The 27529-nt window shown below is 42.7% G+C and overlaps 2 protein-coding genes across 11 annotated transcripts in view; both read right to left on the reverse strand.

The window, feature by feature from the left end:
• LOC310709386 (membrane cofactor protein-like) overlaps positions 1-8603 on the reverse strand; it is a 41440-nt gene extending 32837 nt beyond the window's left edge. For 2 of the 10 annotated variants that reach the window (XM_083508988.1, XM_083508989.1), the window contains exons 1-2: positions 8223-8493; positions 2891-3070 (exon numbers count right to left, since the gene is read on the reverse strand). In XM_083508988.1, the coding sequence (XP_083365114.1) occupies positions 2891-3070; positions 8223-8355 (313 nt within the window). In that variant the 5' untranslated portion in view covers positions 8356-8493. The other 8 variants (XM_083508990.1, XM_083508992.1, XM_083508994.1 and 5 more) reach the window with 8 other exon arrangements.
• Positions 8604-10505: 1902 nt separating this feature from the next.
• LOC310709336 (complement receptor type 1-like) overlaps positions 10506-27529 on the reverse strand; it is a 42167-nt gene continuing 25143 nt past the window's right edge. Inside the window, exons 16-38 of the mRNA XM_083508744.1 lie at positions 26831-27013; positions 25816-25995; positions 24723-24905; positions 24129-24311; positions 23835-24017; positions 23477-23662; positions 22807-23013; positions 22454-22636; positions 21920-22102; positions 21639-21821; positions 21271-21456; positions 20652-20858; positions 20299-20481; positions 19765-19947; positions 19471-19653; positions 19117-19302; positions 18458-18664; positions 16535-16717; positions 15600-15776; positions 14868-14897; positions 12894-12975; positions 11958-12052; positions 10506-10800 (exon numbers count right to left, since the gene is read on the reverse strand). Of these exons, the coding sequence (XP_083364870.1) occupies positions 11995-12052; positions 12894-12975; positions 14868-14897; positions 15600-15776; positions 16535-16717; positions 18458-18664; positions 19117-19302; positions 19471-19653; positions 19765-19947; positions 20299-20481; positions 20652-20858; positions 21271-21456; positions 21639-21821; positions 21920-22102; positions 22454-22636; positions 22807-23013; positions 23477-23662; positions 23835-24017; positions 24129-24311; positions 24723-24905; positions 25816-25995; positions 26831-27013 (3719 nt within the window). The 3' untranslated portion in view covers positions 10506-10800; positions 11958-11994. The remainder of the gene's footprint in view (positions 10801-11957; positions 12053-12893; positions 12976-14867; positions 14898-15599; positions 15777-16534; positions 16718-18457; positions 18665-19116; positions 19303-19470; positions 19654-19764; positions 19948-20298; positions 20482-20651; positions 20859-21270; positions 21457-21638; positions 21822-21919; positions 22103-22453; positions 22637-22806; positions 23014-23476; positions 23663-23834; positions 24018-24128; positions 24312-24722; positions 24906-25815; positions 25996-26830; positions 27014-27529) is intronic.

Here is a 27529-nt window from a genome sequence, read left to right on the forward strand (position 1 = left end):
TTAGTGCAGCAATGCTGGTGATGGAAGGTCAGGTAACTGCTGTCACTCTGCCAACTGGTACTGATATTTACTCAGAAATAAACAGCCAGGTAAGTGCATACAGGAATACAGCTTAAATGTGCAATTTTCTGCTTGAAACTGGGCAAATCTAGATGACAGAACTGGCATAAGGAAAGTATATTCCATTTATCTTAATCGGGGGGGGGGGAATAGGCTGCAGCTGTTGATCCGACTGCTGTGGAAAAAAATTGAATGACCATCAGTCAAGTGACAGGCAATAGGATAGCTCCAATACCTTCATCACTTAGCTCCCTTGCCATGCCATCCCCTCAAGCCCAAAGCCTTCATCTTGTTTCTTTGTTTTTGATTTTTACTGTCTGAATATATTGCCTTTCTGTCAAGGAATCCAATGCTCTGGCCATTTGTAGAATTTGCCAAGAACAATAAACCCATGATCCAGACCACATCCAGCCACCCCTGCTTCATCTGCAGTGCCTACTGCTGGAGACTTCCCGCCACACCTTTAAGAGGTCCAGAAGAAACTTATTCAACACTTGAACTGTGCTAACAAAGCCTACAAATGCAGAATAAAATGGCATTAGCAGAACATATCCTGCTGTTTGATGAAGTATGAAACTCCACATAACATGTCTGATCCAATTTTTGCTATGCTAGATCATCAATAACAGAGGCTTTCCCAGATGTCTGGGGAAGGAAATGGTGAACTCAACACCTCCAGTCAACAGCTCGTTGTGATTGTTGATAGCCAAGCTGTAAATCTTGGCAGTCAAATTCGCTCTGGGAGAAGAGAATGAACAAGTGATTAACCTCAGGTGCTCTGAAAAAGCAGCTTTCCATGCCGGGAGCAAGAAGCTTAAATTACAGCTGAGATGTTATCAGTCTGCCATTTGAAATTTACATCTGGATTGTGAGCTAACTGCTGGCTGAAGAAGATGATTACCAAAAGACAGAAAGCCAAACGAAAAGCATGTTTTAATTATTTGCAACTAAGAAAATTTTAAATAGCCAAATGGTATCCCAATTGCTAGAAATCTTTATTTTATTTTACTTTTTTATTTTAAACTCTCTGTTTGATCAATGGTACTTACTTCAAACTGAAAAGTATTTTTTCTATGTCACTGTGGGAAAAGAATGCGGCCCAATAAGGAATCCTGTGAAGACCTTAAGGTGAAGATGGGAGACTGAAGCTCTTAAGGTAGAGACTATGGAGATCTTAAGGTAGAGACTGATCTGCTAATACAACTAAGACCATTCCATATGGCACATGCATTGTTGGACACACCATTGACTGTTGGCATATTACAGCAATTAGTGGATGAGCAATTAAAATAGATCAGAGTTGAGATCCATGAAATGATGAATGGAAATGGACCACAGGAGGATGAAATGGAAAATGGAATTAAAGACACAGAAGCTTTGGAGAACAATAGGAATAAAATGTTGCCAGAACAGGAGAGTGAAATGAAAGTTGGAGGCAGTAGATGATGAAATGGAGAAGTCCTTCACAAAAGTGTCTAGAGGGATAAAACAGCCAAATGGCAGAATTATGATGTTGGAGGAGTGGAATGAAGTCATGGATGGAGAGACTAAGAGACATCCTGAGCTGGCAGAGATGGAGTTGAAGAGAAAGGATTCTCCATATGATTTGGAATGAATTTACAGGGGAAAGCTACCAACTCATGGAGAAAGAATAGTAGAAATTGAAGTTGCTTTTTTTTAAAAAAGGATGGAAAATCATAGCTTGGTGAAGGACCCTGTGAGAGAGAGAGAGAGAGAGAGAGGGGGGGGGGGAAGGTCTCCCAGGCTGAGACTGGGGGAAGAAAGGTAAACTCCCAGTTCTCACCTTTTTCTGTGTGAGAAAAGGGTTAAGATCTAACTTTGAGAGCTGACTTTGTATTTTCTTTTCTCTTCTTTATCTAGATTAATTTGCTTTTCATTGTATTATGAAAAAGTCTTAATAAAATTTTATTAGACAAAAACAGGGGCCTTTCTTTATTCTGGAACAGATCCAAGCGCCTACAAGGTCCACCCAGATTTCATGAAGTTCGAACTAGTCTTCCTTGTATCCCAGGTAAACCATAACTTGCTATTTTTCCTGGTTGCATGAATCAGTCACCAACAGTACCTGTGCAGGGTCATGAGACTTACTGGATTTTAGTAAACATTCTAAAACATCTTCCATGTGACAGCCCTTTAGATATTTGAAGATGTCTGTCATATCACCTTTCAGTCTCTTTTCCATACTAAGCATAACTAACTCCCTCAACCATTCCTCATAAGGCTGTGTTTCCAGACCCGTGGTCATCTTGGTCACCTTCAACTGCACATGTTCCAGCTTGTAAATACCCTTCTTCAACTGTGGTGCCCATGACTGAACAAAGTTCTACAGGTGCGGTCTGACCAAGGCAGAATAGAGTGATACTATGACTTCCCTGATCTTGACACTATACTTCTGCAGCCAAGATCAGCATTAGCTTTTTTGCTGATGCATCGCACTGTTGACTCATTAAGCCTATGGTCTATTAATACCCCTAAATCTTTTCCACATGTACTGCTGGCAAGCCAAGTATCCCTCATCTTATATCTGAGCATCTGCTTATTCCTGGCTAAGTGTAGAACCTTACATATGTCTCTACTGAAACTCATTTTGTTAGTTTTGGCCCAGATCTCTAATCTGTTAAAGTATTATGGAATTGTGATTCTATCTTCTGTGGTATTAGCTACCCCTCCCAGTTTGATGTCATCTCTATTTTAGTAGAGCTCACTTCTAGGTAACTATGGTTATAATCACAACCACAAAATAGATGCTCAACTTTTCTTGAGTTTATAACATTACAGCAACTTTATATGAACAACAATAACAACACACCACCACAGGGGTCTTCCAATGGTGTCCAGTTTCCATCAATGCAGTAAGTCATATTTGGTTTTGAAGGTAATCTTGTAAAACTGTTTTTGCATTCATATACAGCAATACCAGGTAGTTCATGGATGATCTCAGAAAAGGAAAATACTGGTAACTCCTCAATTTTACACCATTTTCGGTCCCCTTTAAAAAACACAATAGTTAAAGATATTAAGTCTTTTGAACTAAAAACATTGTTCACTATTTCACCATATTTGTTCTGATAGTTAATGTAATAAAATATAAGTAATAAAAGTATCTTTTAAAAAAGCAAATTATTATAACTAAGATATGAAAGAACAATTGAAAATACTCACGTACTCTTTGAAATTTAAAACTTAGCCTTCCTGAATCTTCTCTTGTGCAAACTCATGATACTTGCACTGATGCTATCTTATAAATTCTTATACATTTCCAAGTTCAAAATTCTGGCCAGAATGCCCCTCAAGGGCAGGGGTAGGGAACCGTATTCAGCTCTAGGGTTACATTCCCTTTTGAAAAACCTTTCAAGAACACATTCTAGTAGCAGGCAGGGCCAGAGGCAAAACTGGGTGGAGTGACAAATACCAATAAAATCAGGTTTCTCCGCTATTGACCTTGTGCTATGAAATGTTCTTCCTCCTGCCATACGAGAAGTAGCAACCATCAGATGCTTCAAACATCTTTTAAAGATGTCTTTTGCCCAGGCTTTCCCTTACACGAAAGACCAGAGGTTTTTGCCAAGTTAACTAAGGAGAAGATCTCTATATCTGTATTGTGGTAAATCGATAAAGAATATGACTTGACACCAAACTGTATATGTGGAGGGGCAGCAAAGGAAAGAGAAAAGGGAGGATCAAATAAATCACACAGGAAAACACAAACATAAATAACAGAAGGGAGTGTTCAACCCATATACTGTATGCACGCTAGAAAATTAGGTCTAATTACTAGATCCCACCTCATCAAAACAGATTTTTGTGCATTTTTCACACATTTATTTGGTTTTTTAAAAACTGTATTTTCTCCCAAAGCAGCCCAGGGTAGTAAGCATCTAATGCTACAATAGTATGATTTAAAATTAAATTAAAACATTTCTAAAACATTTTAAACCATCTATACCAGTGTGGTGTAGTGGTTAAGAGCGGTAGTCACGTAATCTGGGTAACCGGGTTCGCGTCTCCACCCTTCCACATGCAGCTGCTGGGTGACCTTGGGCCAGTCACACTTCTTTGAAGTCTCTCAGCCCCACTCACCTCACAGAGTGTTTGTTGTGGGGGAGGAAGGGAAAGGAGATTGTTAGCCGCTTTGAGACTCCTGAAGGGGAGTGAAAGGCGGGATATCAAATCCAAACTCCTCTTCTTCTTCTTTATACACATTTAAAGGGAATCGCATACCATCAGTTAAAATTTCAGTTGCCATGGCCAGCATTGGTGTTATATGCTCAAACTGTATTTCCCTGCCGAGCAAGCTGGAAGCTGATTCTGCACCAAATGAAGTTTCTGAATGGTCTTCAGAGTTAAACCCCATATACTGTATAATGCAATGCAATAATCTAACCGAGAGGTTACCAGAGCAGGCTATTCCTGTCGAGATAGGGATACAGCTGGGCCACCAGACAAAGCTGATGGAAGGCACTCCACGCCACCAACACCACCTGAGCCTCAAGCAACTGACAAGTATAGCAAAAATTGGTCTTTGTGAAAAGACTCATCTTCTCTTCACATACTATACTGGTCTAAAAAAGGACATCACACAAGGGAAAAGGGCCAGGAAAGGAAGAGGAAAATAAAAATAAAAACTCAGGGAGAGATGTTCCTATAATCTTTTTAAAATTAGTTTTTATTAAAGATTTTATTGTGAAAGAAAGAAAAGTACATACAGTGGTACCTCGGGTTAAGTACTTAATTCGTTCCGGAGGTCCGTTCTTAACCTGAAACTGTTCTTAACCTAAAGCAGTGTTTCCCAACCTTTTTTGGGCAAAGGCACACTTGTTTCATGAAAAAAATCTCGAGGCACACCACCATGCCAGATGGGGAAAGGTCACTTTTTACTTATGTAAAAAAAAATAAAAAAATAGTAACAGCATAGAAGGTAATGGTTATCTCTTTGATGTCTGATGGGAGGGCATTCCACAGGGCGGGCGCCACTACCGAGAAGGCCCTCTGCCTGGTTCCCTGTAACCTCACTTTTCACAGTGAGGGAATTGCCAGAAGGCCCTTGGCACTGGATCTCAGTGTCTGGGCTGAACGATGGTGGCGGAGACGCTACTTCAGGTATACTGGACCGAAACCGCTTAAGGCTTTAAAGGTCAGCACCAACACTTTGAATTGTGCTCGGAAAGGTACTGGGAGCCAATGTAGGTCTTTCAAGACTGTCCTTACGTGGTCTCGGCGGCAGGTAGCAGCACTCACAGATTACGGACTGCACCGTGTAACAGGTGTCTGGCCCAGCAGCCTAAGGCGGACAAGCCACTGAAACAGGCATTCAGAATCCATTCATTTCATAAAACCTGCAGGGCTCAATCTCTGTGTTTGTGTATGTGTGTGTTTCTGTTTTGCCCAAGGGTCTGGGGGTGGGAGAGAGCTCTTTAGCATGATGCTTTTAAAACAATTAAATTATCAACAAACAAACCTGATGATACGAATAGCAACGTCAGGTGCTACCGGGGGGGGGGAGAAGGGGGCCTACTCGGAAGTAAATACTGCGTCCAGGCGCAATTAGCGCTGATTTAAGGTGCACCAAGACTGCCTAAAAACCTCACCAAAGATATGCAACAAAGCGCTTCGTTGCAGAGGGGAGAGTTTGTGCACCGTGGAGGCTGGAGGGCTTCTATTCTACATGCGGGGGTTGGGGGGGCGAGGAAAATGTGCTCCGTGGGGGGGCGGGGAAGGCAAGAAAAGGAGCTGAGCTCTAACTATAGGCTCCCACGCTTGAGCAGTCCCGACTCGGTGGGGCGGACCACCCTCTCTCCTGGAGGAGGAGGAGGAAGAGGAGGAGGAGATTCCCATCCACGGCGTGGCCTCCCGCGCTCCTGAACGGGAAATCTCTGCAGCCCAAGACTCTCCGCGAGGCAGCTCCTCCCTTCCTGCCTTGAGCCGCCGCCAGCCGCGCCCCCCTCCCCAGTTATCTGCTGCCTGCCAAGCCCCGCCCCTCTTCATTGTCCTCCCCTTCTGTTTATTCCCCTTCCTCCATCCCTCGCTTTTTTTCCTCTCTTTCCTTTTTTTAAAAAATATTTTCTCTTCCCCTTCTTTTTTTCCACCCTTTCTTTTTTCTCTTCCCCCCCCCCTGCCCTCCTGGGTTAAAGGATTTGAGCAATGGGTCTGGAGGTGGAGCTCGTCGGAGGATTAGCCCGACTCGCCCGTCTCCCTCCCACGGCATACTAGGCAACGTCCGGCGGCACACTAGTGTGCCGCGGAACACCGGTTGGGAAACACTGACCTAAAGCACCACTTTAGCTAATGGGGCCTCCTGCTGCCGCCGGAGCACAATTTCTGTTCTTATCCTGAAGCAAAGTTCTTAACCCGAGGTAATATTTCTGGGTTAGCAGAGTCTGTAACCTGAAGCATATGTAACCCGAGGTACCACTGTATAGTGTCTCCACTTTCAATTCATAGAATCTTTTTCATAATTCATTTACCTTTGGTATGAGACACTGTTGTGGCATGCATTATGAGGTGGGAGGAGAGGGGAAGAGAGGAGACACAGGGGAGATAGATAGGGGTATAATGATCTTTCGTTCTATTGCATAGTGTTTGTGTAGGTTTTTGTATCAGTGTCACGTGGGTAGGTCTGTATTACCGACCAGCGAAAACAGTTCTGGGGCAGGTGGTGCCCGATGGAGCTGGGCTTCCAGGTAAAGCAGCCGTGCTTCCTATCTTGCTGGAATAGCGGCCTCCAGATGACAGTGAGGAGAGAGGAGGCCTGGTGGAGCTGGCTGGTCACACTAGAGCGCATGGAGCGAGTTCTGCCTCTCAGCTGGAATGGCTGCCCCAGAGGACATAGATCTGAATCAAATCAAATCTTTACATAGCTGTCAACTTACAGATTTGAAAATAAGGGACCAGCAGCCTTAAAAATAAGGGACCAGCAGCCAAAATAAGGGATCTGCAGCCTCACCTGTTGCAGGCACTCCAGTCATCCTGTCCTCCTGCAGTCTGGTCAAACTCATGCTTGTAGCTTCGAGAACACTGTCCAACCAACTTTGTAACCAGAGGTTCAACTGAATAGAATCTGAATCACATGCACCACAAGGCCTATGCAGCCTCAACTTAAGATGGCTCCCCAGCCTGGCTTTGCACTGCAAAGTTTGCAGCAGCATGTGCAACAAAATGGCATCCAGCATTCAAAAAAACCCTCAGCTTGCATTAACTAGCCACACACAAGGCATGCAAGCTCCACCCCCCAGTCGTTCTTAGACCTCTTATTGGGTGAGCAACACAGCCAAGCAACACAGTTGGAGCCTCCCTCCTCCCTGGCCGGCAGGGAGGGAGGGAGAGGAGCTGCTTCCTTTGAAATTTAAGGGACATCATTTAAGGGACATTCATCAATAAGGGACAGCAGCGGGACATGGCACTGGAATAAGGGACTGTCCCTTCAAATAAGGGACACTTGACAGCTATGAATCTTTATGGTTGCAATCAAACGACCAGCACCAACGAAACAAAATAGAAAGCACATAAAACACATTAGTCAAATGTGTAAGGTAAAGGTAAAGGGACCCCTGACCATTAGGTCCAGTTGTGACCGACTCTGGGGTTACGGCACTCATCTTGCTTTATTGACCGGGTCATGTGGCCAGCATGACTAAGCCACTTCTGGCGAACCAGAGCAGCGCATGGAAACGCTGTTTACCTTCCCACCGGAGCGGTACCTATTTATCTACTTGAACTTCGACGTGCTTTCGAACTGCCAGGTTGGCAGGAGAGTCAAATGCGTACAATAGGGTAAAATGGAATAAAATGAAACAAGGCAGATGCAGGCTCGTTCCAACTTTAAATCGGTAAGTTATTTAAAGTTATTTTATATGTGCCTGAACAGCGCCTATGCCTTTGTGCCGCCGCGAGCGAGGTGCCTGCGGCGGCCTCGTATCTCACCTGCCGCCCGCTGCGAATCCTGGGCGGGAGAGGAGCGCAACTGCCGCGCGGCTGAGGAGCCAGGACTCGACGCCTCCTCGCCGGCGGCCTCTAACCCACATCATGCCCCGCTTTGCGAAGCCTCTCGAAGCACGGGCGGGCGTGAGGGGAGGCAACGCGAAGGGAGAGAGGCCGCTAGAGGCTCCGCCGCCGCCGCCGCCGCCTGCCTGCCTCGTACTCACCCACCAGTTCCTGAGGCGGCAGCAACAACAGCATCGACATCGCCAAGAGCCGGCAAGTCCGTAGAAGCCCCCACAATAGCCGCAGCATAACGCTGAGCTGAGGCGGCGGCGCGGAGAGCCCCTCATTGCGCATGCGGGGAGGAGTCGGCGGGAAAGAACGTTGGGCAGGAGCCGCGTGGCAGTGGCGAGGCGCGCGCCGAACGCTGCCCTCATCTCGCGCTACCGGCCTTTCCACTTGTTGCCTTAGAGAGGAAGTAGGTTTCCGGGTCGCTTGTTACGTATTTTATAAGTGGCCGTCGAATGCCGGGTATCAGGACTGCGCATGCGGGCAGGCGGGAGGGAGGCGAGGTCCAGCGTGCGCAAAACAGTTGAGCTTGTGCTGGGAGTTGGGCGCGGCAGGAGGCGCCGCCCCCGCCCGAGAGCGCGCTACGATTGGGTGGGATAGGAGAGAGGGGCGGCTTGGCTAAGGGCTGCGCTCCCTTTGCTCCGCCCACCTACTTTCCAGGCTACAGTGAAGGCGAGAAAATCCGGACACAAAGGTGGTTGAGCTTTTTTTTATTTTTGGCCAAGTTGTTGAGGGTTTTTTTTTAGTTTTGCCAGCTTTTTTGCGATTTTGTGTGTGTGGAAATCTCCCAGATCTACACTACCAATATGGGCTGTATTACCCCGGATTTTCATGGACATTTCAGCGATTTCTGCCCGTAGGCCATTTACAAGGACAGAATACTGGCTATTTCCGGGGGGTTCTGGACATATGGCAACCCTAAGTATTAGGTTGAGTAAGGAAAGGCAGCACGGAAAATAAGGTGACAGTTGAAAGGAAGCCTTGGCCTTCCTGATGGTGTGGGGTGAGACCTCCCATCAGCCCCGACCACCATGTAATCAGGAATCATGGGAGTTGTAGTTCAATAATATGGTCTGGTGGAGAGAGTGGGGCACAACTTTTATGTTCTTGGAGCAGCAAAGGGAGCTGGATGTGTTTTGCTGTGGTGGGAAACCTCAGCCTTTTTTTTATAACTTTTTATAAGAATTTTTATTGTGCTAGCCAAAGGCCGTATCACGCTATTTCAATCAATGAGTATTGCAGTACATCTTTTGTTACAAGTTTATTTACAAAATACATCTAAGGAATCTTGTGGCATTTTTATGACTAACACATATTTTGTGGCATAAGCTTTGGTGGGCCACACATACCCTAGTACAAAGAGAAGAGAGTGGTGGGGAGAGAACCAGTTAGGCCAAAAGCTGATAGAAACAATAAAGTTAATGCACCACATAGAGCACAAAAGAATATTGCATCCAAATAGGCAAGAGCTAGTGTGATTGGTATGACCTACCCCCAACTGATGGCAAATTGGCAGAGGGCAGCACAGTGGTACCTCTGGATGCAAACAGGATCTGTTCCGGAGCTGTGGAGCACAACCCAAAAACGCTCGACCTGAAGCAACTTTAACCCGAGGTATGAGTGTAAGTGGTTGAAAACTAAAGAATCTTTTTGTAGAGAGCTATGAATTTCTAGGATCTGATGACCATGTTTCTATTATTCAGCATGGTAGCTTTATTTAGAGTCTCCATTTCAAAAATTTTGCTGGTGTATGATAATTTTTCAGGTTTGCTACAGAATGCATTGGGAAACTGAAATGCTACTCCACTAGTTTCTGAGTCTAACACTGTTTACCCAGAAGCAAAACCCACTCAATTCAATGCATATCCATATCAAGTAAGTTAACATAAGACTGCAATATTTGTTTCATTCATGAAACTTGTTTTCAATGCCAGGGTTAAAGCTGTGGATGATATGAAGGTATACATATAGGACGCTGTGCTTCTAGGCATGTGCAGTGCTATTTTTCCCGCAGATTGCAGCCACTTGCATATAACTTAGATTAGGATACTGGGTTGCCAAGTGATAGGTTGTGCCTTTAAGGCAGCAACAAACCCTCACAGAAATTTATATATCGGTACAAAGTAGTTTTATATGTCTAGAGTTTAGTAAGATAAAGATGTTGGTCAAGACTATCACTTCATAAAGGGAAGACTGCATCATTCCAAGTCAAACATCTTTCCTACTACTGTCCCCATCTGTAGAGTGAATTCATTAAGTAAACCAGTGATATCTCTGAAACATTTCCAAGCCAAACTTCTCTTGCAGGCGTCGGCTCCATTTATGATACATACAGCTGTTTAATGAAAACAGCCACAACCGTCAAAGAATTTCAGTACCTGTTGCAATAAGTCAATTATGTCAAATGCAAGTTGGCTGTGAATTAAGAACAAAATACATAATTTTTAAATTTAATTTTATTTATAACAGTTATTTATTTCTGATCTTTCAGAATATTAATCCTACAAGGTAGCTTGTATTATATTATATATTTTGAAAATACAAAAAAGTTAGCATATCAAAACCACAGTGATTATTTCTATCTGAAAGGGGCAGTGCAAAAACTGAAACATGAATGTGTTCCTCTTCTGCATGTGGCAAAATATTTGTTTTCACTTTCCAAGCAGTGATTGTGTCAAGTGGTCCAAAGAAGCAGGTATATTTGTTGGCATCTGTTCATCCAGTTACTTTCACCTGTAATTTAGGTGGGAATAACAGTAGCAGTATTCAGTAAATGCTCCTTTTATTTACAATGAATTTGCACTATTTCATCCAGGCACATGTTCACCTTCATGATTCTAACTGCTAATGTATTCATGAAGCTAAATCTGGTTGGTTCAGAATTGCTTCTCAACGAGAGACCTCCTAAATGCTGGAGTAAGTGCCACATGAACAGTAGCAAGGAATGATGATGGGGAATCCAAACAAAGAGTCCCAGCTCTGAAGGGACATGGGGCCACTATTTAGCAGGTATGAGTATCAGGGGCGTCTTGCCCATAGAGGCAAGTGGTGCAGGGTGCCAAGTTCTGGAGGGCGCCAGATCTGGAGCCTCCGCCTGCCGTGGCCACAGCGGCATGGGCACCAGAGAAGAGGCGGAGGGTGGGTGCGGCGCCTCCCAGCATCAGCTCACAGCCCTTGCCCGCCTCGCTGAAGCAGCGCCACGCCTGGAGCCTCTGTCTCTTGCCCGCTGGAGGAGCCACCCTCCAGCTGCTGTCCACAAAGCTGCCAGCAGCGCTGTATAAAGGTTGACAACTCTGGGAAACCGGGGGGGTGGGGGCGGGCCAGAGGGATTTTTGCACCACGGCGCCAGATATACTTAAGATGGCCCTGCTGAGTATTGTCAATGCCTCAACAGGTGACCATCTTGGAACCATGTCTATGCCCCCTTAGGATTCCATGACAGATGAAAGGAAGGATATGAATGCAAGAAAAAATTATATATATATACACACACACACACACACACACACACACATTTTATCTTGCTGCAAACAGTTATCTTTAGAACGGGGGCAATATCAAAAGATTCAGATATTGGTACATACTGTAATCTATAGCTAGTTCTCTATTACTGCATGCATATATAAGAAATAAATGTGTATTATCGGGGGCTGGGGGAGAGAAGGAAGTCAGCTATTGTGAGGAACCTGTGGCCTTTCAGAGGATGTTGAACTCCATCAGCCCCAATTGTCTTAGTCTATGGTCAGGGATGATGGAAGTGTAATACAGCAATATCTAGAGGATCATAGTTTCCCCACCCCTTTTTTTTAGCATTAGACTCAGGGTCTCCTTTTTAACATTCAACTGGGACATTTTGAATGTGGATAAAATTATCTAAATCAAAGTGTTACCTATTACTGCAATAACGAAGCCTTTTTCAGAGTTGGATCATGCTACTTGAAGGTCTGGACTTTCATATATTCTGTTGCTTGCAGGAGTATATTTACTTAAGAAATAGGAAGAAAACAGTATTAAAGAATCAAGTAGAAGAGTTCGGGATTCAAACTAAAATGTTTTTTTAAAAAAATGCCTGGGATCCAGAGTTCCTGTGAGTGGAACTCTGTTCACAGGACAATCCAGCTGGAGATAGGGCAGGAGGGAGGGAGGTGCTTTTTGCCGCACAGATTATCCTTTCCTCAGATTCTTCTAACCCCCATTATCTTTCCCAACATGGAGATGTGGCTGTTTGCCAAGATAACAACTAATTCTTCAAACTACTGAAAGATCAGTGTAAATTTATAGAAGTGTGAAATCTTGGCATGCCCTGTTAATGGGCGTTCTATTTAAAAACATATCTTACAGAAAAAGAAAATAATTTTAAAGATATAGCCAATGTTCCTTTATTTACAGTGCAAAAGAAATGAACAATCTGATGAAGCAGGTGGGTTGATGCAAGTTATTGCCCAAAACACATGGAGGGCACCAGGTACACTGCAGGCATCCCCAACCTGTGGTCCTCCAGATGTTTTGGCCTACAACTCCCATGATCCCTAGCTAACAGGACCAGTGGTCAGGGATGATGGGAATTGTAGTTCAAAAAATCTGGAGGGCTGAAGGTTGGGGATGCCTAAGGTAGAGGATGGCTGATACCACCCCATGGCCATTCTCCCAAAACAGAAGGCAAATGATGCATTTGCATTTGTGTAAAAAGCTATGGCTTTTGTCCTCGTAGAGCTGAAAGACACCGCTTGTACTTTTGTGCAGGGGCTGGGACACGGATCAGTCTGCAAATGTGTGTAGTACCGAGTAATACAAATAAGTCATAAAAATAAAGTAATGTGCCTTACGCTTTGTTCCGCTTCAAAACAATTACAATTACACAGAAAACACCAGCAATGACCAAAAGCAGCAAGGCGCCAACCAGAGAGCCTGTTGAAACCAAAGAATGAATAATGTTTGTATCCCGTAATTCCTAATAGTAACATTATAAAACCATAATATTTTGGAAAACAAACAAAAAGTTTTTTAATAAAAATACTACAATAATTCATCAGAAATCATTTACAATACAGAATCCAAAAGAAACATTCTAAATATTAACCCATTAATCGGCATGGTTTTCATTTTTATATCCATGACAAAACATCTTTCTAATTTCATAGTCAATAATTCTGCAGCCTTTATTTGAAGACAGCTATGAGCTAATTCCAAGGACGCGGGTGGCGCTGTGGGTTAAACCACAGAGCCTAGGACTTGCCGATCAGAAGGTTGGCGGTTCGAATTCCCCACGATGGGGTGAGCTCCCATTGCTCAGTCCCTGCTCCTGCCAACCTAGCAGTTCGAAAGCACATCAAAGTGCAAGTAGATAAATAGGTACTGCTCCAGCGGGAAGGTAAACGGCGTTTCCGTGCACTGCTCTGGTTTGCCAGAAGCGGCTTAGTCATGCTGGCCACATGACCCAGAAGCAAGATGAAGCACTGCAACCCCAGAGTCGGTCACGACTGGACCTAATGGTCAGGGGTCCGTTTAGGATAAGGTTGAAAGGGAGATAAAGCAATCCAATGCAACATTTCTGCTCTTGAGTCATGGCATGTTTTGACTCTGTTCCTGACAAAATAGCTGTATAATAAAAGTGGCCATCTGAGCTTCCTCCAGGTTGTTGTTTTTAATGGAAACCTAGAACAGCTCTTATAACTGTACTCAAATGTGTAAGACATGGTGGCGGTGATCTTTGCATATCTTCTGTATTTCTTATCTGAGAGCCAGCATAGTAGGGAATGGGGTGTTAAGAGGGTTGGATTTGAAAAGGGAACTTCAGGTTTGAGTAACGTTAGTCAAATTACTCTGTCATGTTAAAGTACCTCACTGAGTTATTGTGAGGATAAAATACTTCTCAGTACCTCACTGAGTTATTGTGAGGATAAAATACTTCTCTGAGCCTGTTGCTAGAGTAGAATAAAATACATTAAAAATACTTAATACATTTGTATTTGAAGTAATATATAACAATGAGAGGGAATAGGGACACAACATTCCTGTGATAGTGGAAGTGGAGTTGTCCCCTTCCAAATACATTGCTTCAGATGCCAGTCCATCATCATTGCTGCTGTTGTTAAAATTGTATACCGCCCTTCATCTGTAGATCACAGGGTGGTTCGCAACATAAAATTACAATATTAAAAACACAAATTGCCTAATGAAAATAAGAACAAAAACAAACCAATAATCCCCTGTCCCATATCTCTCAAATGTAAGTAATAGTGCACCCCATATTAGTGTACTCTCCTAAATGTTTCTTTTCTGCCTGCTATCTTGGTGTTTTGCCAAGCATGCTGCTACCACCTCTTTTCGTTTCTCAGTAATTCTGCATTGCCTCCATTGCTGTCACAATGCAGCACCTGAGCTTGTTATTAGTATAGATGATTCTGGAAAATATGTGCTAAACTATGAGACAGAAAATTAGCAAAGTCTGGACCATTAAGGAAAATAGGGTATTGCCCCACCAACCTCAGTCTACCCTTAGCTGGCCCCTGTCTGCCTGCGTTCTTACAGGAGGTGGCAGCAGCTATCAGCTTCCTCCTCCTCCATGTTCATAGAATTCGGTAGTGAGGAAGATGGGGACAAACCGGTTCAGTCGGTTCAGCCTCTCATTGGCTCTGGCTCCACCTACTGTTGGCCTCTCTGCCTTTCACCCTACCAGTCCCAATGAGCATCAGCCACTACTGGCACTAATAGGCTTAAGCCATTCTATATATGTTTTGTGGAGTTGTAGCATCCTACATTTATAAAGAATCAGATGGAATTCTCTGGAAGTTACTTACCAATGCCTGTGGCTACGGAGATATAAAAACCTAAAGTGCAAAATGAAACATAAGGAATGAGCTGATCAAGAAACATTGAGTGAAAGGTTTCTAAGCACATAGTTTTATAATTAAGAAACTGATTTATCTATCAAATAAAACTTAAAGTAAAAATGTTGGAGGATGTAACAATGGCATTAGTAATTGTCAAGCAATGCATGGGGTTTTTTATTACTGAGGAAATATATTCACCTTAGGAAACTTAAATAAATGTCCATATGCCAGTCAATTGATCAATGGTCTCTTAATATGCCATTTCACTATTATTATGTCACTAATGATCAAGCGTGATCAGACTTCGGCAAGTTTAACAAGTCTACCAAATCAGTAAGAAATACTATAGGAAATATACTATCCTTCTGCCCCCCCCACCTCCCTGGCAGCTTGGTATCATTTTGCCTCTAGCCTTTTTAGCTGTGGACTGTGCAGTAGCTCAGTAAAGGAGAATAGACGGGATTCAGGCCTACCGGCCCTCCCATTCTCTCCAGACATGAAGTATATTCTTGATGTATGTGCCACTTGTGGTGCACAGAGGAAATCAAGACAGGGCTTTATTGTGGAATAAAGCCATTAGCTTTTGCTGATATTTTCTAAATTCACTTGCTGGATGGCAATACAAATCTTTCCACCAATACAAACTTCAACGAAATGCAAATTCGTCATCTACATAAACCCTTCCTTTCTGTTACTCACCTTGGTTACAAACTGGCACAGGAGGATCCCATGTGAAATCAGGCTGACACTGAACACGAGAACTGCCTTTCAAGATATAACCATCCTCGCATTCCAGAGTCACATTAGCTCCAATCTGAATCACAATGTCTGAGTTCTCCTTGCCACCAGAAATCTGTGGGAGGATGCAGCCTACTGCTGAAAATCAAAGATAATGAAAATGGCATATCAGGAAAGAGGTGAGGATGGGAATTATCTAAAATTTACAAATACTTTTTGATAATTTACTTTTGCTCCTGTGACTGATAAACTTAATACAGTGGTACCTCGGTTTAAGAACAGTCTGGTTTAAGAATGATTTGGTTTACGAACTCTGCAAAACCGGAGGTAGTGTCCCAGTTTGCAAACTTTACCTCGGTCTAAGAACAGAATCTGAATGGTGGAAGGGCACCAGCGGCAGGAGGCCTCATTAGGGAAAGTACGCTTCAGTTTAAGAATGGTTTCTGTTTAAGAATGGACTTCCGGAACAGATTAAGTTCGTAAACCGAGGTACCACTGTAGTATATTGTGAGTTTAGAAAAACTGTAGAAACCCCTTTTTTCTCTTCCTCTAGAGTGCATGGCTTGGCTCACTTGTCCAAGTCATCTATAGCCATTTTCTTTTAAAGCATATTGGAGTACAAAACACTGATCGTGCGTCTTACAGTATTGGGGCCTGCAAATTTCAAACCCTCCTTATTTTGGCAGTAGGAACTTAATCTGGAAATAATTTGGGATTTGGAGAAGTAGCTACCTGGTACGCTCATCAGGCTTGTTCTTGTAATTAGAGTTGCAATAGCAGCTTTTCTGAGAGAACCTCAGAAAAGAAAGACAGTTTGATAAACTGGATAAATACTGCTGGCCAGCAGTGGCAGCTAGGGTCCTTTATGGCTGTGGAGGAATTATATACACACTTACCTTCACAGTGTGGGACAGGAAGACTCCACACACCAGATGCTGTGCAATTCAGTGTTGCCTCCCCTATTAGTACATAACCAGGTTGACAGCTGAAATTTACAGATTTTCCATTGGTATATTGTATTGATTCTGGTGCACTGTAATTTCCATGCTGGACATTTGGAGGCGGGGGGCACTGTATCACTGAAAAGAGAAATAGAAAGTCGTGTTCGTCTGCACTAGTTAGTGAGTGAGGGAGAAAATATCTCCAACACTATTATACATAACCTTCTGGACAGAATCCAGAAGGGATTTACATTTAATCAAGAATTCCAAAAGTTAAGTTGTGGGTGAACATATCAGATGACACAGCGATTCTTCAAACAGCTCTTGTTTATTCAGAGGCCAGAACAGAACTGAACTGAAGGGTTCAGCCAGCCTGCTTATATAGAGCTCCACTACAGCACAACCATAACAGCTTTCTGTAACTATCCAATCACTGAACGTCACTTTCAATCCCTTATTTGCATATGTGGACCTGAGTGAAAACTATCTACAGCCCCCTGCTGGCCCAGGGTGATAACTTCAGTATATAACACCAAATTCTTGCCATGGTTCTCATTTTGGAAAATGAATGGAACATTTCAGAGCATGTTATTTGCCCAAACTCATGCCTGCTGCCTTAAAAATGGAGCTCAAGTTCCAGGTGATGCCCATGGTGGTCTTGGAGGGGGGTCACTACAATAGGGTTCCATATGACGACAGTCTGTGGCCAAGCACAGGTAGAAGGCATCACACATTACTTATTAATCTGCTTTTTGTACAGGGATCCAAGAGACCAATTACTGAAACTCTTGCTGGAATTCCTGGAAGCAGGTTTACTATGGCAAAAATGGTTCACTTTTGTGTGATGCTAACAGATTTGTGACACATAAAGTGATACCTTATGCTCTGGGTTCAAGAAAGATTTAGAGAGCGAGAGCTAGACAATATTGCAATAAGTTGCACTGGGGATTCAGAGGTCTAACAGAAGTTAAGCTAGGCATGAACTCTTACTATCTTCCTTGAAATCCTTGATGCCCTGCATTTTGTAATTGTTGTACAGTATGCTGTATGTTGTGGTTTGCTGTTTGGCAAATTGCAGTGAAATTCTTATGGCCTTTGGTTAATACAATAAACTCTTTGGTTGGTAATATACATAATAAAATAACTTTCAGAATATAGTATCTAAGTAAGAAGTCCAGTCTTTAAATTGTGCAGTAGTTCTGTTTGAGCCCTTTAAAAGTTTTCCTTTTCTTGTGTATTCAATAGCTGTACTAGTAATTATTTTTATACTTTTAATAAATAATTAAGTGGAGAAGCCTAACATAATAGGCCTGAAAAATCAGAAGGATAGCTGTTGCTTTAATTTAATTAAATTATGCTTAAATTAAACATGCTTTAATTTAGTACCGGCACCCACTGCAGTACAGTCAATAATATGTTCTGAGTATTAACGTTAGTAATTTAGGGTTTCAGTCACAGGCACCCCTGCCATTGCATAAATTGTTCCAGGACCCATAAACATTTTCAGAAGGGCATTAAATCATACAGCAGCCTCCCAAGATGTAACCTTTGCTAATCTGGCTGAACTCTTGTGAAGGCATTGTCCAACACACTGGTCTTGGCAGGACTTCCACAGATAAAGCAAGCACTTTCACCACTTGCCAATCTGGCTTTGTCTTTCCTAACGGACAGCTCACACCGTCAATTATCCTATGGAAAACAAAACTCTGTGTGATACAGTTCCAAAATATGTCCTTCCAGTTTCATTAATGTAAGAATGTGTCTGAATCAAAAAATTTCCAATGAAGACAGGAACAATAATGGGTAAAGAGCGAAACAAAATTTAGATGCTTGCACTCTTTGAACCATTCTGAAAGATCCTGAAATCCAGAAACCTACTTTTGCAGTGAGGAGCAGGGGCAGACCATTTGCCAGATGGGGTGCAATAAATTGTTGCCTCTCCATGTAGAGAGTAGCCAGGCTCACACGTGTAATTCACAGACATTCCACTGGTAAACACTGACAATTCTTGGTGGCTGTGATCCCCATTTTGGATTTTTGTGGGTTGCTGGCACTGAATCTCTGACAGAGGAATAGAAGTGGAATCTAGCAGAAAATAAAGAAGAAAGATTCTTCAACTCAAGGAATCATAATAGTTTCCTATATGCAGATAGTATCTCAAATGACCTAATTCAGTACACTTGTTTTCTCATTTCCATTACAAATAGAAGTGGGGGCAAGTAATTGTGACAGTATTGGGGGAGGGGTTTGAGCATGGCTAGAGAGAAACTGCGGCACCCTCTCCCCACCAATGTTTGCTTAATATCTTTAATGTATAGCTTTCGCCACATGCTGAAAATGGACTTCTTTACCCTTTGACATTTAAAAATATTGTATTTTGTGGGTCTCAGAATACTTTTTTTACTGTTCTGCTTTGTATCAAATGGTTTTACATGCTTTATCATTTTAAGTGCTTTATCTCTTTTTATAATTATTTTATTATATTTTGATAGTAGCACCATTATTCATCTAGAAAAGCTAAATATATTGCCACCTACGTTGTCTGCTTTTACAATGAGGAACAGATTGATCCCACGTTCCAGAAGACAGACAGTGTATTGTCGCAGCTCCAGTAAGAAAGTAGTCAGGGTCACAACGATACGTCACAGAGGAGCCATAAGGAAAATCTTCCAGACTTTCAGAGTCACATTCCCCATTGGCAATCGCTTGAGGTGCAGGGCACCCTGTGGAGAAATGTTTCAATGCAGAACTATCATCAGAGCTTTTACTTAGATCTGTAAGACCTAAGCCAGGACAACTGCGCTTTAGGCAGACGTGCATTAACTACAAGGGCTACAAAATTGTACATCTATGGACCAGGGACAGTGGTTGTACAACTGAATGAAAATAACCTTTGCATTTTGGAAGTTTAGTCCAGTTCACAGAGTTGGAGCTTTCTAAAATACAGGTAACCAGATACTCTCCTTCAAGGGAATAACCGGCATCACAAATGTATATTACAGAACTCCCATAGGTGAGGTCTTCTCCTATATTCTTTCCATGCGCAATGCTTGGTGGCGGTGGACAACGCATTACTGCAAAAAGAAAAGAAAACCAGAAGTAGATACAATGATGCTAACTGAGAATTCCCAAGTATCACTTGCTCTGTGTTTTTAGCCAACAAGGATAGGCAGGGAAATACCAACCTTCACACTGGGGTAAAGGTTGACTCCAAGCTCCAGAGGCTGTACACTGACTGGAAGCCTTGCCACGTAACAAGTAGCCACGGTCACAGGTGTAATTGACGTATCTTCCTGTAGCAAAATGAGCTTCTCCATGGCCATTGTGATCACCATTTGGAATAGGCAGAGGAGGGGGACACTGCAATTCTAAATCAAAACTATATGAGCATCAAGCTTATCTCATAGCAAGTAGAAACCCTCCCAATTCTTGATCCGAGTATTACAACTCCTTCACTATAGTAGATTCTAGTTTTTGTAGCTAGCATAAGCTACATTTCCTCCATTAATCATGGTTTGAGATTACAGGAGTACCAGCCCTCTTCTCCTACTATTATGGACTATTGTTCCAACCCATGCCTGCCATGTAGATCCAGGTACAGAACGAGTATTTCTGGTCCAGAGGTTCTTTATAAGGGCACCATTGTGTGCTACGCTCTGGGTAGCATGTTATGTCCCTGCTGAAAAAAAGCCACTAGTGCCTATGAGCAAGACACACACCTTCACAGTGCGGGGCAGGAGCACTCCATGTGCCAGAGGTTGTGCAATAAATAGTTCCCTCTCCAGTAAGCGAGTAGCCTGGCTCACAGGTGTATTTCACAAACATTCCATTGGTGAACACTGATGATCCCTCATTGCTGTGAATCCCATTTTGGATACTTGGGGGTGGCCGGCATTGAATTTCTGAAAGGAAAAGAGTGTACTTACAATGTCAAGACCATTCAAAGTTATTCTCCCATCATCTTTGTGTACTTCATGTTTTCTAAATGTATACAGTTTGGATCTCTTCTCCATCGGCTTGTAAAGAATACTCTGCCACCCTATGTCTCGTGTATTGCAATCCAGAAACCTACTTTTGCAGTGAGGAGCAGGGGCAGACCATTTGCCAGATGGGGTGCAATAAATTGTTGCCTCTCCATGTAGAGAGTAGCCAGGCTCACACGTGTAATTCACAGACATTCCACTGGTAAACACTGACAATTCCTGGTGGCTGTGATCCCCATTTTGGATTTTTGTGGGTTGCTGGCACTGAATCTCTGACAGAGGAATAGAAGTGGAATCTAGCAGAAAATAAATAAGAAAGATTCTTCAACTCAAGGCATCATAATAGTTTCCTATATGCAGATAGTATCTCAAATGACCTAATTCAGTACACTTGTTTTCTCATGGTTTGAGCATGGCTAGAGAGAAACTGCGGCACCCTCTCCCCACCAATGTTTGCTTAATATCTTTAATGTATAGCTTTCGCCACATGCTGAAAATGAACTTCTTTACCCTTTGACATTTAAAAATATTGTATTTTGTGGGTCCCAGAACACTTTTTTTTACTGAGTTAGAGCTGTTCTGCTTTGTATCAAATGGTTTTACATGCTTTATCATTTTAAGTGCTTTATCTCTTTTTATAATTATTTTATTATATTTTAATGGTAGCACCGTTACTCATCTGGAAAAGCTAAATATATTGCCACCTACGTTGTCTGCTTTTACAATGAGGAACAGATTGATCCCATGTTCCAGAAGACAGACAGTGTATTGTCGCAGCTCCAGTAAGAAAGTAGTCAGGGTCACAACGATACGTCACAGAGGAGCCATAAGGAAGATCTTCCAGACTTTCAGAGTCACGTTCCCCATTGGCAATCGCTTGAGGTGCAGGGCACCCTGTGGAGAAATGTTTCAATGCAGAACTATCACCAGAGCTTTTACTTAGATCTGTAAGACCTAAGCCAGGACAACTACACTTTGGGCAGATGTGCATTAACTACAAGGGCTACAAAATTGTACAGAGTCATGTGCACATCTATGGACCAGTGACAGTGGTTGTACAACTGAATGAAAATAACCTTTGCATTTTGGAAGTTTAGTCCAGTTCACAGAGTTGGAGCCTTCTAAAATACAGGTAACCAGATACTCTCCTTCAAGGGAATAACCGGCATCACAAATGTATATTACAGAACTCCCATAGGTGAGGTCTTCTCCTATATTCTTTCCATGCGCAATGCTTGGTGGCGGTGGACAACGCATTACTGCAAAAAGAAAAGAAAACAAGAAGTCGATACAATTATGCTAACTGAGAATTCCCAAGTATCACTTGCTCTGTGTTTTTAGGCAAGGAAATACCAACCTTCACACTGGGGTAAAGGTTGACTCCAAGCTCCAGAGGCTGTACACTGACTGGAAGCCTTGCCACGTAACAAGTAGCCACGGTCACAGGTGTAATTGACGTATCTTCCTGTAGCAAAATGAGCTTCTCCATGGCTATTGTGATCACCATTTGGAATAGGCAGAGGAGGGGGACACTGCAATTCTAAATCAAAACTATATGAGCATCAAGCTTATCTCATAGCAAGTAGAAACCCTCCCAATTCTTGATCTGAGTATTACAACTCCTTCACTATAGTAGATTCTAGTTTTTGTAGCTAGCATAAGCTACATTTCCTCCATTAATCATGGTTTGAGATCACAGGAGTACCAGCCCTCTTCTCCTACTATTATGGACTATTGTTCCAACCCATGCCTGCCATGTAGATCCAGGTACAGAACGAGTATTTCTGGTCCAGAGGTTCTTTATAAGGGCACTATTGTGTGCCACGCTCTGGGTAGCATGTTATGTCCCTGCTGAAAAAAAGCCACTAGTGCCTATGAGCAAGACACACACCTTCACAGTGCGGGGCAGGAGCACTCCATGTGCCAGAGGTTGTGCAATAAATAGTTCCCTCTCCAGTAAGCGAGTAGCCTGGCTCACAGGTGTATTTCACAAACATTCCATTGGTGAACACTGATGATCCCTCATTGCTGTGAATCCCATTTTGGATACTTGGGGGTGGCCGGCATTGAATTTCTGAAAGGAAAAGAGTGTACTTACAATGTCAAGACCATTCAAAGTTATTCTCCCATCATCTTTGTGTACTTCATGTTTTCTAAATGTATACAGTTTGGATCTCTTCTCCACCGGCTTGTAAAGAATACTCTGCCACCCTATGTCTCGTGTATTGCAATCCAGAAACCTACTTTTGCAGTGAGGAGCAGGGGCAGACCATTTGCCAGATGGGGTGCAATATATTGTTGCCTCTCCATGTAGAGAGTAGCCAGGCTCACACGTGTAATTCACAGACATTCCACTGGTAAACACTGACAATTCCTGGTGGCTGTGATCCCCATTTTGGATTTTTGTGGGTTGCTGGCACTGAATCTCTGACAGAGGAATAGAAGTGGAATCTAGCAGAAAATAAATAAGAAAGATTCTTCAACTCAAGGCATCATAATAGTTTCCTATATGCAGATAGTATCTCAAATGACCTAATTCAGTACACTTGTTTTCTCGTTTCCATTACAAATAGATGTGGGGGCAAGTAATTGTGACAGTATTGGGGGAGGGGTTTGAGCATGGCTAGAGAGAAACTGCGGCACCCTCTCCCCACCAATGTTTGCTTAATATCTTTAATGTATAGCTTTCGCCACATGCTGAAAATGAACTTCTTTACCCTTTGACATTTAAAAATATTGTATTTTGTGGGTCCCAGAACCCTTTTTTTACTGAGTTAGAGCTGTTCTGCTTTGTATCAAATGGTTTTACATGCTTTAGCATTTTAAGTGCTTTATCTCTTTTTATAATTATTTTATTATATTTTAATGGTAGCACCGTTACTCATCTGGAAAAGCTAAATATATTGCCACCTACGTTGTCTGCTTTTACAATGAGGAACAGATTGATCCCACGTTCCAGAAGACAGACAGTGTATTGTCGCAGCTCCAGTAAGAAAGTAGTCAGGGTCACAACGATACGTCACAGAGGAGCCATAAGGAAAATCTTCCAGACTTTCAGAGTCACGTTCCCCATTGGCAATCGCTTGAGGTGCAGGGCACCCTGTGGAGAAATGTTTCAATGCAGAACTATCATCAGAGCTTTTACTTAGATCTGTAAGACTTAAGCCAGGACAACTGCGCTTTAGGCAGACTACAAGGGCTACAAAATTGTACAGAGTCATGTGCACATCTATGGACCAGGGACAGTGGTTGTACAACTGAATGAAAATAACCTTTGCATTTTGGAAGTTTAGTCCAGTTCACCGAGTTGGAGCCTTCTAAAATACAGGTAACCAGATACTCTCCTTCGAGGGAATAACCGGCATCACAAATGTATATTACAGAACTCCCATAGGTGAGGTCTTCTCCTATATTCTTTCCATGCGCAATGCTTGGTGGCAGTGGACAACGCATTACTGCAAAAAGAAAAGAAAACCAGAAGTAGATATAATGATGCTAACTGAGAATTCCCAGGTATCACTTGCTCTGTGTTTTTAGCCAACGAGGATGGGCAGGGAAATACCAACCTTCACACTGGGGTAAAGGTTGACTCCAAGCTCCAGAGGCTGTACACTGACTGGAAGCCTTGCCACGTAACAAGTAGCCACGGTCACAGGTGTAATTGACGTATCTTCCTGTAGCAAAATGAGCTTCTCCATGGCCATTGTGATCACCATTTGGAATAGGCAGAGGAGGGGGACACTGCAATTCTAAAGCAAAACTATATGAGCATCAAGCTTATCTCAAAGCAAGTAGAAACCCTCCCACTTCTTGATCTGAGTATTACAACTCCAGGTACAGAACGAGTATTTCTGAGGTTCTTTATAAGGGCACCATTGTGTGCTACGCTCCGGGTAGCATGTCATGTCACCACTTTCCAATCTGGCTTTGACTTTCCTAACCGACAGCTCACACTCTCTATTATCCTATGCAAAACAAAACTCTGTGTGATAAAGTTCCAAAATAGGTGCTTCCAGTTTGAGGCAGCATTACTATAAGAATGTGTCCGAATCAATGGTTTTCAATGTAGAAAGGAGGAATCATTAGTGAACACCAGTTCTAAATTTTGTAGCCTTCACTCCTAGAGCCATCCCAATAAAACTTTTGACCAAGAATCTTACTTTTGCAGTGAGGAGCAGAGGAAGACCATGTACCAGATGCTGTACAGTGAACAGTTGCCTCTCCAGTAAGGAAGTAGCCAGGTTTGCACCTGTAATTCACAGACATTCCACTGGTAAACACTGACAATTCATGGTGGCTGTGATTCCCATTTTCAATCTTTGCAGGTGGCTGGCACCGAGTTTCTGACAAGAGAGCAAAAGTGGTAGATAGAAAAAAGTAAAAATAAATAAATAAAACATTTACCACAAGGAATCATAATTGCTTCCTATGTGCAGATAGGAATGAGCTAAGCTGGTATGCTAGATTCTTCCAAGCCACATGATACAGAATCTCTTCCTGTCAGCCATTAAAGGTCCACAGAGATCCAGGTTCAGAGAAAGTATTCCTGGTTCAGAGGTGCTGACATTGTATTAAAAGGGCACCACTGTGTGAACTCATGTGAACTATTGCCTTTAAGGCAGCATGTACTGTGTCCTGTGAAAAATGCCACCAGTACCAATATGGGGATTAAAACACAGAAAGTTGGTTCCAAAGTTGTGGGTCAGGTAAAGCCTGGGCAAAGACAAGACATCTGAAGCGACTAGTGGTTCTTCCCAGATCTTAGGAACCCCTCCATCCACAGTCTCTGTCCAACCAGGGTTGAGTGCATCTCCCTTCCTTTACTAGTGATATTGCCTATCATTATTGGTTGGATTTCTATTTCAAAATTCAGTTCAATCAATTAAAAACAGAACTTGCTGAGTTTTCCCCTTTTGTGTTTAGGGGAAGGGCCTTAGCTGAACTGTAGAACATTTGTTTCATTAAGAAGATCCCTGGCTTCTCCAGGTATGGCTGGAAATGCCCTTCTCCCCCCCCCCCAAACACAATTGTGTGACTCCATATAAGGCAGCTTCCCATATTCCTAATTTGGGAGGGAAGTAAGTGGGATTTTCTTTTGTGGGAATGTGTCAAGTTAGATAAGTTTGTTAGATAAGTTTGTATGTTTTGTGGCTCATATCTGGAAACTCCCAAAGAGGACTTCAACAGATTTAACTAACTTTCTTGCTTATCACAGAAAAATGAAATCCAGTCAAAGCTGTGCTTAGTACCTACCCCTTACACAGATGGGTGTGGGAGAATCCCATGTGCTGTCAAACTGGCACTGAATTGTGTGGTTGCCTTTCAGGATATATCCAGGGTCACATTCGAATGTAATTGTCTCTGTGGGCTTAACTTGTCCTTTAGATCTTGTTATTCTTCCATTCTGAATTTTTGGACTTACACAGCCAGTGACTGCAAAGGAAAATATAAAGTAGCTAGTAGACTACACAGTGTATGTCAGCTGCAATAAGGAGTATATTGTAGAACCATTTTCTTAATACATTTAATGTAAAGCTCAAAATTTATATTATTATATAAGGCTCTTTATGGATCAATAGCAAGATAGTGCAACATACATTTTGGAGTTAGAAAGTCTCAGCTTGGACTGCCTAGGAATAGCTGTTAGAATATTTCCGTTCCACCTTAAAAGGGAGCAGGCTTTGTGAGTCAGAGTCTGCATATTTCCTGTTTCACAGGATGTTTCTGTTATGTCTTTTGTTTTCGCTCTCTCTGTGTCTGGAGACACTGAAGCAGGCAGTCATGTTTTTTTTTGTTCTGATCAACGCTGAATAAAACTTGTAAATAATGCTCTCCTGAGTGCGACTTTTGCTGTGCATTATCTGCTGATAGAGTGTGCATGAGCTCTGGAATGGGGCAAGCTATTTCTGGAAGCTCGTGTCACTAATTGCTGATACTGTATCTACGGGAGATCGATGGATCGTCCGGCAGCCGGCTTGCGGGCCATGATGGACTTTGTCTCCCTGGCAGTATCCCAACAAGGAAATGAGACCCAAAAAAGAAAAGAATGGTCACTCCATTGGTCAGGCCTTGATCCATTAACAGAGCTGTATATATGTGGCTCACACATAATATTTGAGGTGCCCTTCCCTTAAGGACTTAACTGGAACTATAATTTTCAATGCAGAAATAAGGTACTTGTATGAACATTCACTTGCATTTTAAATCTGTTTTGACTGGTTAGCCTATACAAAGCCCAAATGAAAATCCAGTGTAGCAGAATACTTGCATTCACAGCGTGGGACAGGGAGACTCCACACACCGGATGCTGTGCAATATATAGTTGCCCTTCCTATTAGCACATAACCAGGGTCACAGCTGTATTTTACAATTTTTCCACTGGTATATTGTTCTGATCCCAGAGCCCTGTACTTTCCATGCTGGACTTTGGGAGGCGAGGGGCAATGTATCTCTGGAAAACAACAACAACAACAAGGGAAGAATATCTTGTTCCTCAGCAAGACAGACAGGCGATACATCCAACAATAACATACATAAGAAGTCGGCTTCCTACTTTAGATCATAGTATAGTGTGATTAAATTTGGTTTAAAATGCCTTCACTTCAGTTTTCAAACATTACTGTATTAAACAACTTTAGTTGTGTGCTTGTTATTTCCCTTTGTGTTTTTGATCTTTGTTGTGCATACAACAGTAGTTGTTGCATGCATCCATAGCTGTCCACTTAAACTTCAGCCATCCCTATGGAAATCAGAAGTGCAGAATTTGAAATGTTTTAGGTACTGCCCTTCTGACAGCCACAGGGATGGTAAGAGAGCAGCAAGAATAGTGGGTTTGCAAAAGGACAACAGCAATGCCTACTCACAAAAGCACCCACCCCAACAAACAGTGACTTAATGGACCAATACCAACAAAGCAACAATAAAACATGTCGGGGGGGGGAGAGTAATAAGTACAGTTTTGATACGA

The sequence above is a fragment of the Podarcis liolepis genome (assembly GCF_965112155.1).
Source record: "Podarcis liolepis genome assembly, chromosome: 6".
NCBI classification, from domain to species: Eukaryota; Metazoa; Chordata; class Lepidosauria; order Squamata; family Lacertidae; genus Podarcis; species Podarcis liolepis.